Raw genomic sequence first — 11,638 nt, 5'->3', positions numbered from 1 at the left:
GAAGTCCCGACTTCTGACTATTCTGCTTTTCATCTAATTCTCCAAAATGACTTTCCAGAACCTTTGTTATTATTATCCTTGGCTTATTTAACTCTATTTGTTTGTTCCAGAGCAAGCTTCTGATTTATATCTTTTCCCTTTGATGCACAAACTTCTCTTCATGTTTCTATAGATTACCCCACATTACATTTCAGACTTTCGGTTGCGGGCTGAGCCAAAGTTTTTCCATCTTACCTTATTTGGATGTGACTTTTCTCATCCTTGTGCTAAATGCTAGATTTCTGAATTTGTCTCTTTATGTCAGTGCTATGGAGACAGCTATAACATGTTCTTTATTTGCATATTTTGTTGTCGTGGTTCTAATAAGTAGAAGAGAAAACAGGAGGTGCCATTAATTTAGCTCCTCTAACTTGTTCCTTGTAACTCAAGGCTCAGAGAGGCCAATGTTTTCCTTGGCAGGGAAAAGCAAGATGTCAGATTGAGCATGTCTGTCCTGAACAGAGGAATTCCATCATGGCAGACAACAAGAATCTTCTTTGCTGTAGTGTCAGCTGTTCCTCCCCTCATGTGTGGACTGGTTCACATGATACACCAGGCCGGCAACATCCTGACTCACGAAACCAACCAGACCTTTGTACACATACAACAGTCCCACCATAGGCGGTTCGAATCCCTGCGACAGGGTGAGCTCCTGTTTCTCAGTCCCTGCTCCTGCCTACCTAGCAGTTCGAAAGCATGAAGTGCAAGTAGATAAATACCTTCTCTGGCGGGAAGGTAAACGGCGTTTCCGTGCACTGCTCTGGTTCGCCAGAAGTGGCTTAGTCATGCTGGCCACATGACCCGGAAGCTGTACGCTGCTTCCCTCGGCCAGTAAAGTGAGATGAGCGCCGCAACCCCAGAGTTAGTCACGACTGGACCTAATGGTCAGGGGTACCTTTACATTTACCTTACTGGAGATTAAGGTCCTGGGTGAGAACCAGGTAGAAGAAGTGTGCTGACCTGGGTGGCAGCCAGATGGAGATGGCTGATTTGTATGGTAAGGTTAGGCTGGGAGGAGGATGGGGTGAAATATCATAACTTGATTGTAGATCTATTAGCACTCACCGCTTTCTCTCTCAATATTTTCTCTTATATGTTATACATTAGCACTTTAAATATAAGCCCTTTAAAATTATAAGCACTTTAGATCTTAGCACATTTTGTTGTTGTTTGCTTATTCGCTTAACTGCAGTGTTAGAATCAACATTTTCCCCTCTCCTATTTGATTTTGTTTTTGTATTCTGTGCACTTAGTCCCCAATAGGTGGGTGTTCTGTATAGAACAGAAATGATGTTTTTGGTCCAGAGGAAGACAGGTGCTGGTGAACGATTATTTCCATGGTGACATTGCTTCCATTACTTCCAGGAAAAAGAAGGTGTTGCACAGGTGGACAGAGTGTTGTGGAGAGTAGAAAGAGGGTGAGTTATATTTGAGCGCTCCCACCCTCTGGTTTCCCCATTGATAGTCAGAATTTAGTGGAGCCTGTCAGTCAGGGCTTTGGTCTGTTGCTCAATGGCAGGTTGGTCCAGAGTAAGTTAGAAATCACCCTCAATTTAGATGTGGTCTTGGCATGAAAAACTGAGACTTGTGTAGAGGCACTGGAAGGCTCTGTTTACCCAGTTTTGTCTTCCATTCACTCAATGGACATTATTGAAAGATGGAGATGTCTATAATTTTCCTGCTAAGGGCAGCGGCTGCAGCAGCAGGGGGAATCAGTTAATAAATGAGCATTGCTATAATAATAATAATAATAATAATAATAATAATAATAATAATAATAATAATAATATAATTTATTATTTATACCCCGCCCATCTGGCTGAGTTTCCCCAGCCACTCTGGGCAGCCCCCAATCAAGTATTAAAAACAATGCAGCATTAGATATTAAAAACTTCCCTAAACTTCCCTATGATATTCTGAGGTGAGTGTTGTAATCAGAGGGCCTAGGACTCTCTTGGAAAAAAGAATCTGGATGCATAATGATCTGAAGAGACTTACAATGTTTGGGCTTATTTCCAGCTCCTATTCTAGACACCACCTTGTCTTCCCAGTCTAGTATAAGACCTGGCATAGGCTTATCAGTGGCTAAACCAGGGGCATTCTGAAATACTGGCTGGGTCAGAACAATGAATCTGTCACTAACATCACAGGGAGTTGACACCTTGGGTGTGAAAGATACCTTAACCCCAGACCAAATACTGCAAAAATGCAATGTGTCCATCCAACATGAACCAAGTGACTAATTCTAATCCTGTTCCACTGTCGAAATGCTAGCCAGGGTTCCTGAAAAACAATCATAAGCACTTTGCAACAGAATGCCTTGTGGGTTGGGGTAACTTACCTTTGCACAAAATCCCTTAACTATGGGAAAACTGTCCAACTCCCTAAAGGTTAACCAAACAAAATTGAACATTGTGTCCAAACAAACGTGGCTAACAAAATGCCATCTGGTGCACACTGGGGAATTATGGTTATGCAAATGACATTGTCAGCAGATGGTGTCTCCAGCTTTTTTCCCATAGGGAGAACCTAAAAGAAGCTTTCCCTCTGGGCCTCCGAAAGTCATGTCCTTTTATTCAGGCAACCCTGATGAGATTTATCGCTTGTGCAACACAGCTTCTTTCTTCCACCATATATATTCCTGTGCATCATGAAATTTGGAAAGGAGCCTCAGTCATTTCTGCTGAACTTTTTCCCGAGTTTATGAGCAGAACTTCATCTAAGCATTGCTCTTTTTCTAGCAGAGATTGGCCAAACCCAATAAAAACAAAACAAACTGTAAAAACCAAGGAGGAAATAAAAATGGACTTGAATGGGCTGCATTTCTTTGGTGATCAGTGTTCTGATGAGGGTTTTTTCTCCTTCGCTATCATCAGACTGCTGACCGCCAAGTATAAAACAAATTCATGTGCCAGCTATTTATAGCTCTGATGGGAAAAAGCAGAGTTCTGAATGTTTAGACTTTCAGCCAGACGCATGCTGAGGTTTCATGCTGAAAAACAGCATGTTGATAGACGATGGCATTGGCTACGTACACATTAGCAGTTTAAAACTCAGCACAGTTCTTTCCCTCTCACTGCATTTCAGGTTGCATTTTTACATTGTTGTACACACCAGGGAAGGAGCGGAATGTCTTCCCCTGATGAGCATTACCTGTTTGGTTTCTCCACATCTTCAACCCCTCCGAACCCTTGCTCAGTTAAGCTGTCGTCTGCACATGTGTTATCATTTGTACATGCACAACATGTGTCTCTAATGCACACAGCTCAGCTTTACTGCAGCTTACCTTTTCAAATCAGATGGAAGCCAGTTTGGGGGAAAGTGCAATAAACAGCAATATATCTCAAGAAACTTCAGGATAGATATGGACTGTGGCTAATGTACGTGCTTGGCTTCAAATATCAGCAGTGAGAGTGCTCTGGAGCCACAGTAAATGGTAATGTGTACACAGCTTATGTGTTGACTACAGTGGTACCTTGGTACTCAAATGGCTTGGCTCCCAAACAAATAGGCTCCCGAACACCACAAACCAGAAAGCGAGTGTTCCGGTTTGCAAATGTTTTTCAGAAGCTGGATGTCCAAAGCAGCTTCCATAGCTTCCAATTGAGTGCAGGAAGCTTCTACAGCCAATCGGAAGCCGTGTCTTGGTTTTCGAACTGTTTCAGGAGTTGAATTGACTCCTGGAACGGATTAAGTTTGAGAACCAAGGTACCACTTTTCTTTGAAGTAGTTTAGACAAAGAGTAAGCTTACAACAAACAAAAGTGAGGCCAAGCCAAATGGCAACCAACTATTCTCACACACAAAAATAATAATTAAAGGGCATGATGAGGGAATAGATTTCTGCAGTCATTTGGATTATGATGAAAGGAGGCTGAATTAGGGTGCCATGCTAAGCAATGTTAGAAACAGGGCGGGGGGGGGGGGAGAGATAATTTAAATCAGAGATGGGAAACATCCAGCCCTTTGCCCCCAGGTCATGCTCCACCTTTCTTCCTGAGATTCACCAGGCATCACTCAATACACCCAACAGGCCCTCATCAGTGGAGTCAGAGCAGATCCATATGTACATGGCAGACTCACTTTATGGCACAGCTCAGATTTTAAAATAGGCCTTTCTGTGTTAGGCCTTGGCAGGTTATGATATTCAACAAACCTTTGGATAGGGAGGATGAATTCAAATTATTTCATGCATTAAAAGAAAAAAATACAATTGGCAGTTTCTCCCAACTTAAAAACACGTCACATGCACTTTTGAAGTGACTGCCTAGCCAGCATCTATGTTGCCAGAGCTCCTGGAAGATCTGACTGGGTTACTGTACTCAGCAGGGCCAGCAGCCTGTTTATATCAGTGGTTCTTCTCCATGAATGCCTCCTTTGAACTAAGGTTATGTCTCATCAAGGAAAAAACTAGTGTTCCAGACTTACTGGAGACCACAGAGGCTCTGCTGCAAATAGTTATATCCAACCCCCAGGTGACAGCATGCGAGACAGAAATCAGGTCCCCTTACCACGTAATGTGGAGCTGCCCAGCTGTAAGCCCCCTTTTGGATGAAGTCCTGATATTAATTTAGAACTACAATTCCCCATGGTAGTTTAACAATCCACACTTCTTCCATGGAAACTGTAAATTGTAGCTCTGTGAAGGGAATAGAGGGTCTCCCTGCAACTCTCAGCACCCTTAATGAATGACAGCTCATAAAATTCTTTGGGGAAGCCATGACTGTTTAAAGTGGGGTCAGAGTGCTTTAAACATATGGTGTGAATATGTCTTGAGTACTAGAAACCTCTCTACAATTGGTCGAATTATGTTCTCCCTACTCAAAATTCACTATTGGGTCATGCATGCATGATGGATAGACAAATGCATGGTGCTTCAACAATGGAAGGAGCAGCCATCACCTTCTGCACAAAACTGAGAACATTTGGACACCTTCTATTGTGTTCTATGCATCATAACTGACAGTTTGGTATATTCATATTTCCAACAACTTATACAGTGGTACCTCAGGTTATAGACACTTCAGGTTACAGACTCTGCTAACCCAGAAATAGTACCTCAGGTTAAGAACTTTGCTTCAGGATGAGAACAAAAATCACGCGGCGGCAGTGGGAGGCCCCATTAGCTAAAGTGGTACCTCAGGTTAAGAACAGTTTCAGGTTAAGAACGGACCTCCAGAACGAATTAAGTTCTTAACCCGAGGTACCACTGTATGATGAAAACACCTTAACCCATCTCCCTCATATCCTTCCCCCCCCCCTATTTTAACTCCTTCTATAGATTGTGTTTTGCTCAAAAGCTGCAATAAACATTTAGTCTAAAGAAAAGGGTGGCTTCAGGGTCTCGACACGCAAACAGTTAGTCTAAAGAAAAGTTTTCCCATTAATATCACAATTTTTGGCTTGTGAGAAAGCTAGAGAGGGGAAGTACAATGCGATCTCCGCATTCCAAGATCACCTCAGTTTAGAAGTATGGGCTGCACAAGTGCTTCTCTTTGGTTTGAAGAGGCTTGATTAACGTATATTTATTTTTGCTTCTTCACTTGTCATTTCATTTTTTGCATTTACTCATGACAATACACAGAAGCCTCTGAAAATTCATTTCAAAGGCTATTTCTGCCTCAGCCAGAATCAAAGATGGAATAAGAAAATCTGAACTCTTTTTAACGATTGTAAAAAAAATGCTGACACTTCAAAATGCCCTATTTGCCATTCATTTCGCAACATATAACCTGCAGCAGGATTTAGTGAAAATGGCCAGACATAAGAATGAGGCATTACAAATGAAAATCAAATTTGGGACATTTCCACCATGAAAGGCATGAAAACAGAATCGTGTTTGTTATAGTCGTTTGCTGGAAGTGCAAAAAAATCATCAAAGCATTTCTGAGGTAAACCGAGGCTGACTAGGAGGGCACCACATTCAGAGGCCTAGAGTTTTCTGGTGATTTGCCAGGCCACACTTTGAAATAGTTAGGGATCATATTGGTGAAACTGCTTTGCATTTTCACTCTTGGACTGTGTCAAATAAATATTAGAAGCAGAAATAATGTCCAGCATTGTAAAGGTCAAATTTAATGCTAGTTAGTTTCTTAACACTGCACTTCATTGTTTCTCTGTAAAATAAAGGCTCTCTCTGGTCAGGCATTCTTTTGACTGCCATGTTAGAATAAAGCAACCTACGTTGAAAAGATACAGTGTTAATGTAAGCACCTTAAATAAAGAGAACAGAATAACTTACCAGCTAGCACAATGAACGAATGACTGAGTGGCACTGATGTAACTTCTTTTGACTTAAAGGCAGCCATTAATTTCAGTTCTAATGCAGCTGCTCTTGAGGATTGGGTAAGACTTTTAAAAAGGCAAGCAGATCAAATGTGTGCTTCATTATAAACAACATACTGGCACGTAGAAAATCTCTGGATATGAAAGCACATTTTCACTGCAATGTGCAAAAGTGTGCTGCAAGTGTTTTTCATAATACAAGTTCCCCGATTTGCCTGGAATAACATGATCTCTATGACAGTAAATTGTAATGTGTTAAGTGGTTCAGATCTCCACATTAAATGGGAACAGTATACAAATATGATCAAACTGAGGTACTCCCCCCCCCCTTTGTTGCATATCCTTGCCTGCGACACCAGTATTTCACAAACCACTATATTGTAAAAAGAAACTGTATAGGCCCTGCCATGCATGCTTCAGTAAGAACTGAGTAAGGGACCTTGTAGACTATTTTATTGTGGGCTTATCCTGCAACAAGGTCTTGGCACTGTAATAGAGCATTCGAGGTGAATTTATCCTGCTTTACTTTGGTTCTGCAATGTTGCTCCAATGCCACCACATTGTTACTGTCTGGAAGAGCTATAGCACAACAACAAATAAACCAGAATATCTGTGGTAGAGAAAGTTACAGGATTTTAGCAGGAAGTTAAGGGATACACACTGATTGGAAATGGAAAGCATGACTGCCTCCAAACCCTTGCAGGTGCAAACAATATTGAAAGTGGGACTGTGTATGACTGCTCTGATAACATGACCACATATCATAATGAATGCACCTTAAAATGTACTGCTGCAAGGCCCCCCGAAAACCAATCCATTGAACTAGTCAAACCCACAAGTTGTAGTCAAACTATGAATCCTTCAGAGGATTATTAGAATAAAGAATAATTAGTATCTCACAAATGGGCACCTCTCATGCTTTGCCAGTACTGGAATTGTGGGCAGCTGCTCAGACTAACTCTGACAAAGAAAACAAAGCCATTTAAAGCTTACCAAGTTCATCAGTAGTTCAGGAACCACAAGTAACCATCTGTTTAGTGGCAAGTATGGCTTGTTATTTTGCTGCTAGGCAAAATCCAAATGGAGTATTAAATCTCTAATTTAAACACATATGCTCCAAAGAAGTAAAAGGCACACAAAAATAATGAGAATGTATCCAAAACCAAAAATAGGCATTTCTGCTGAGGAAAGCATTGTGTTCTGGTGCTAGAAGCAAATATTCTCAGAGGTCTTAAGTGTAATATAGAATGATCACACCTAATTTTTACCACCTGGATACTCTCTGTGCCCTGCTGTAATATTGCTGGGAGTTCTTGGGACCAAGGTGAAGAACTTGTATCCAGGAAGGCTGAGTTAAAGTCCCTGTGTCATAATGGTGGTGTGATCTTGAGCAAATCAGCCTCACTCTCCCATGTATCAATGGGAAACAACAGCAAGAGCAACCTAACTTACAACCCAACTTTAAATCTAAATCTTTAAAGATTTTGAAAGCACTTTAAAAATAAAAGTGCTATGGGAATGCTTAGCAGCGGGAGTCCATAAGGCTCTGTCATTTCATGAGTGTAAGGGAAATATGTAATGTAATAAAAGAAGAGGGGAAAGTGGGTCAATACTGTGGAGTAAAAGTATCTTTTTAAAACCTGTAATAAAAATAATCAAGAACCGTTTTTCACCCCTTCACAATATAAATCATTTGTGATCCTGTTTGACCTTGTATTCCTTGCAGTGGTTGTTGATCCAGCCCATGTGGTTAAATAAGCAAACACATACATTTTTATCTCTGACGTTTCCTCCAAGGAACCCAGGGTGGTGCACATGGTTCTGTGTTCCCCTATTTTATCACCACAAACTGGTAAGCTAGGCTGAGAGAAACGGATTGGCCCAAGATCTCCCAATTAGCTTCATGGCTGAGTGGAGAATTGAACCTGGGTCTTCCAGGTCCTAGTCTGACTGCAACACTACACTGACCCATGTAATACAGTAGTACCTTGGTTCCCAAACGCCGAAAACCTGGAAGTGTTCTGGTTTTCAAATGTTTTTCGGAAGCCAAACGTCCGATGTGGTTGTCTGCTATTGTTTCCGGGGTGCCTGCACCTATCAGAAGCCGCGCCTTGTTTTTTGAACATTTTGGAAGTCAAATGGACTTCCAGAACGGATGAAGTTTGGTGCTTTTGTTTTTGCTATTTATTTTGCATTTTTTGTTTTTGAGGCTTTTTTGGTTGATTTGTTTTAGTGACTCTGTGGAACCCAGTTCTGCTACTGATTGATTGTGTGACTGTGGAAATGGATAAAAGCACCCCCCCCCATCCAAACAATGACTATCATCAGTGCAGGTAAGATTTTTTTTTTTAATCATCTACAATACTGTCTTATTTATTTTATACTACAGTACATTGATTATTGCTTTCATTTTATGGATCAGTGGTCTCGTTAGATAGTAAAATTCATGTTAAATAGCCGTTTTAGGGGTTGTGTTTAAAAGTCTGGAATGGATTAATCTGTTTTGCATTACTTTCTATGGGAAAGCACACCTTGGTTTTGGAACGCTTTGGTTTTGGTACGGAATAAGTTTGAGAACCAAGGTACCACTGTATGGGATTGCTCTACTTGGGACCTACTCCTGCATCACTTGATGTGTGTGAAATGGGAGCTAAACTCTCACAGCTTTTCCCTCAAAACCATGGAAACATATCATTTTTTTAAAGACTGGAGATTTATAGTCTCTTGAAGAGATACAATTACCAGAATTCCATGGAAGAAATGTAGATGTTTCCTAGTGCATTTTTTCTGCCTGCAAACGAAACCATGCTCTGCCTCAATTCATCTGACCTCTTCCTAGTCTTTCTCCACACTGATTCACTCAGTATTATTTTATTCACCGGTCAACAGTATGGAATTCTTGTTGAAGGCATGAATGGCATATTGTGCCTTATGACGTGCAAAAATTGGTATACTGAAGGAATCCAATGATTGCATGAAATGTGATGGAGAAATGGGAAAAAATAAGGGTTGTTCTGAAAGTAATGATCTGAATCTTTCAAATCATGTACGATGTAAAGTTGACACAGAACACACACCTCCATGGGATATAAGGAATACAGTAGCAACAAAGAGAAGGGACAAGCTTTATTTCATAATTTCCCCCCTTTTTTTCTGCAAGCAAAACTGCTTTGATATAAAATGAGTCCAATGATACAGTGCTATCATCCACTCAAGCAAAAGAAAACCTCACGCTGACGTGAATGCAGATTATACTGGCATTCTGATACAAGTGTAATAATTCTAGATTCCAGATGGTGTCTGGCCTTTAAAGCAATGGCACAGAAAATGCTGCAAAATATTGGAGTACTGAAGTACTGGCAAGTGCTCTTTAAGTAACTCTCTCTGTGAATTCTCTGTAGGATAATGTTTGATTAACTGCAGTATGAACTGTGTCTTCTGTTTCTTAGTATCCCTGCCACATGCCTCTTTGAGTCCACTGTGTTAGTTCAAAATGCATAATGTTGACTGTTGTCTTTTTCATTTGTATTAAGACAAAGTTATGAGGTATCCTTTACTGTTAATCTAATGATGAAGTGACAGGCCTTGTTGACTTAGGACGCAAAGACAATTGTACATTCAGTAATTGCTTTTAGTGATCTCTCTACACATTACTGCAAACAACCGTTAGTTACATTGAAAAAAAACTTTCTCCTTTTCACATATGATATGGCATAAACGAAACAAAATTTGACAAAAATCATACACATAAAATAAACAAGACAAATACACAAATAAGGCCATCTGCAAAATTAAAAATCCAACTCTCGTAATATTTCACAATAATTTCTACAGAATATTTTACATCTTAAAAACTTAAATATTTAATGCACAGGAAAAAGGTGGTCTTGACAGAGCCAACCACACTATCTCTTGGAGGACTTGTCTAATTTGCTGGCCGGCGACTTTCTTTGTGGAGTTGGAATTTTGGAAGGTTTTCCAGATGCTGAGCGAGAATTGGGTCGGGGTGTTGGCCTAATTGGGGTATGAACAGTCTCCGATACATCCGAGCACACAGACTGAATTTCTGAAATGTCAAAATCAGATGCGTCACTGCCCCGGCGGCTGCTTGCTCTGCTGCCAGCCTTGCTTCCTGCTCGACTTCCAGGTCTGCTTGGTGTTTTTCTGGTGTCTGCATGAGGAGGAGAAATACAGCCATTGCAATTAGAGTGAGCAGGGATAACGAAGGCTGATTCTGTCCTGGCATCATCAAGAGCTTCATGGTGCTCCATTATGGGCAGCCAGAAGTCTACTCAAGCGAGTGCTGCTCTTTCATTACCAACCAGAGGATAAAGCTAACTGTGGCTACTAGTCATGGCAGCTTCTATCTCTGAACACTAGTGGTTGGGTTTCACTGGTAAGGAGGCTGCTGCTACACTCACATCCTGATGGTGGGCTTCCCAGCCTGATTGGCCATCGTGAAAACATGATGCTAGACTGCATGGGTCTTTTGTCACATTCAGCAGGGATGTTCTGGATGCTACCCACTGGGCACATCAAGTATGCCCTATTTCAATCCTACATGGGTACACCAGAGCCCCTCTGTTATGCGCAGCTGGTGGATACAAGTCAGAGCAATCTACTGTTTTCAATGCCAATTATTTCCCTTTTAAAGTGCTTTGCATCACAAGTGGAACTTTTCACTCTAGCTCCTTCTGCTCTGGTATCATGAAACTCACAAGTTAGACATGATATCAATATGCAGTTCCAATTTTACATCCCAGCTTCAGTGAACCAGAATTTCATCAGGACCAAGGCCTTGATTCAAAGCAGGATCTGCCACATTTCAGCCTCCCAAAGAAGCAGATCCCACGCAATGTGTGTACATGCAGTAGTCTACTTTTTACTCTTTGCATTAGGTACTAGCATCCCAGAGACATTTATTCCAAGCTCTCCAATGCTCACCTGCAAAATGTGCCCTGACTCTTGTAGCTGCTGTTGAAATGAGGCTGCTGTCTTCTCCAGAATGGAAACCCTTCCCAGACAGATATCCTGGCAATCTAAGTTTACTCCCTTGTATTGGAGTCCCCTGTAGGACACAAGGAGAACTGAATGAAACAAACCCATTATGTTCTGCAACAAACAAGAGATGATTTTAGGACTCCATCCATATCATCTTCTTCGGAACATGCATGGCAAAGAAAAAGCTATTCCAAAAAGTGATGACATAGGAATATTTAGTTAATGAGTTGGAAAGGGAACCAAATGGTAATAATATCTAGTATGTAAAGCACTTTACCTGTCACTGTATCTCTTCCTTCCCTCCCTCAATGTTT

The 11,638-nt window shown here is 41.1% G+C and overlaps 1 protein-coding gene across 35 annotated transcripts in view; it reads right to left on the bottom strand.

The window, feature by feature from the left end:
• Positions 1-9,434: 9,434 nt before the first annotated feature.
• Positions 9,435-11,638, bottom strand: part of DST (dystonin) — a 301,155-nt gene continuing 298,951 nt past the window's right edge. For all 35 annotated transcript variants that reach the window (XM_077926290.1, XM_077926284.1, XM_077926293.1 and 32 more), the window contains 2 exons: positions 11,268-11,391; positions 9,435-10,494 (listed from right to left, as the gene is read on the bottom strand). In XM_077926290.1, the coding sequence (XP_077782416.1) occupies positions 10,229-10,494; positions 11,268-11,391 (390 nt within the window). In that variant the 3' untranslated portion in view covers positions 9,435-10,228. The remainder of the gene's footprint in view (positions 10,495-11,267; positions 11,392-11,638) is intronic.

This window comes from Podarcis muralis, chromosome 3, assembly GCF_964188315.1.
Source record: "Podarcis muralis chromosome 3, rPodMur119.hap1.1, whole genome shotgun sequence".
Taxonomy (NCBI): domain Eukaryota; kingdom Metazoa; phylum Chordata; class Lepidosauria; order Squamata; family Lacertidae; genus Podarcis; species Podarcis muralis.
The sequence above is the reverse complement of the archived record's forward strand: the minus strand, read 5'-3'. Positions and strand labels throughout refer to the sequence as shown.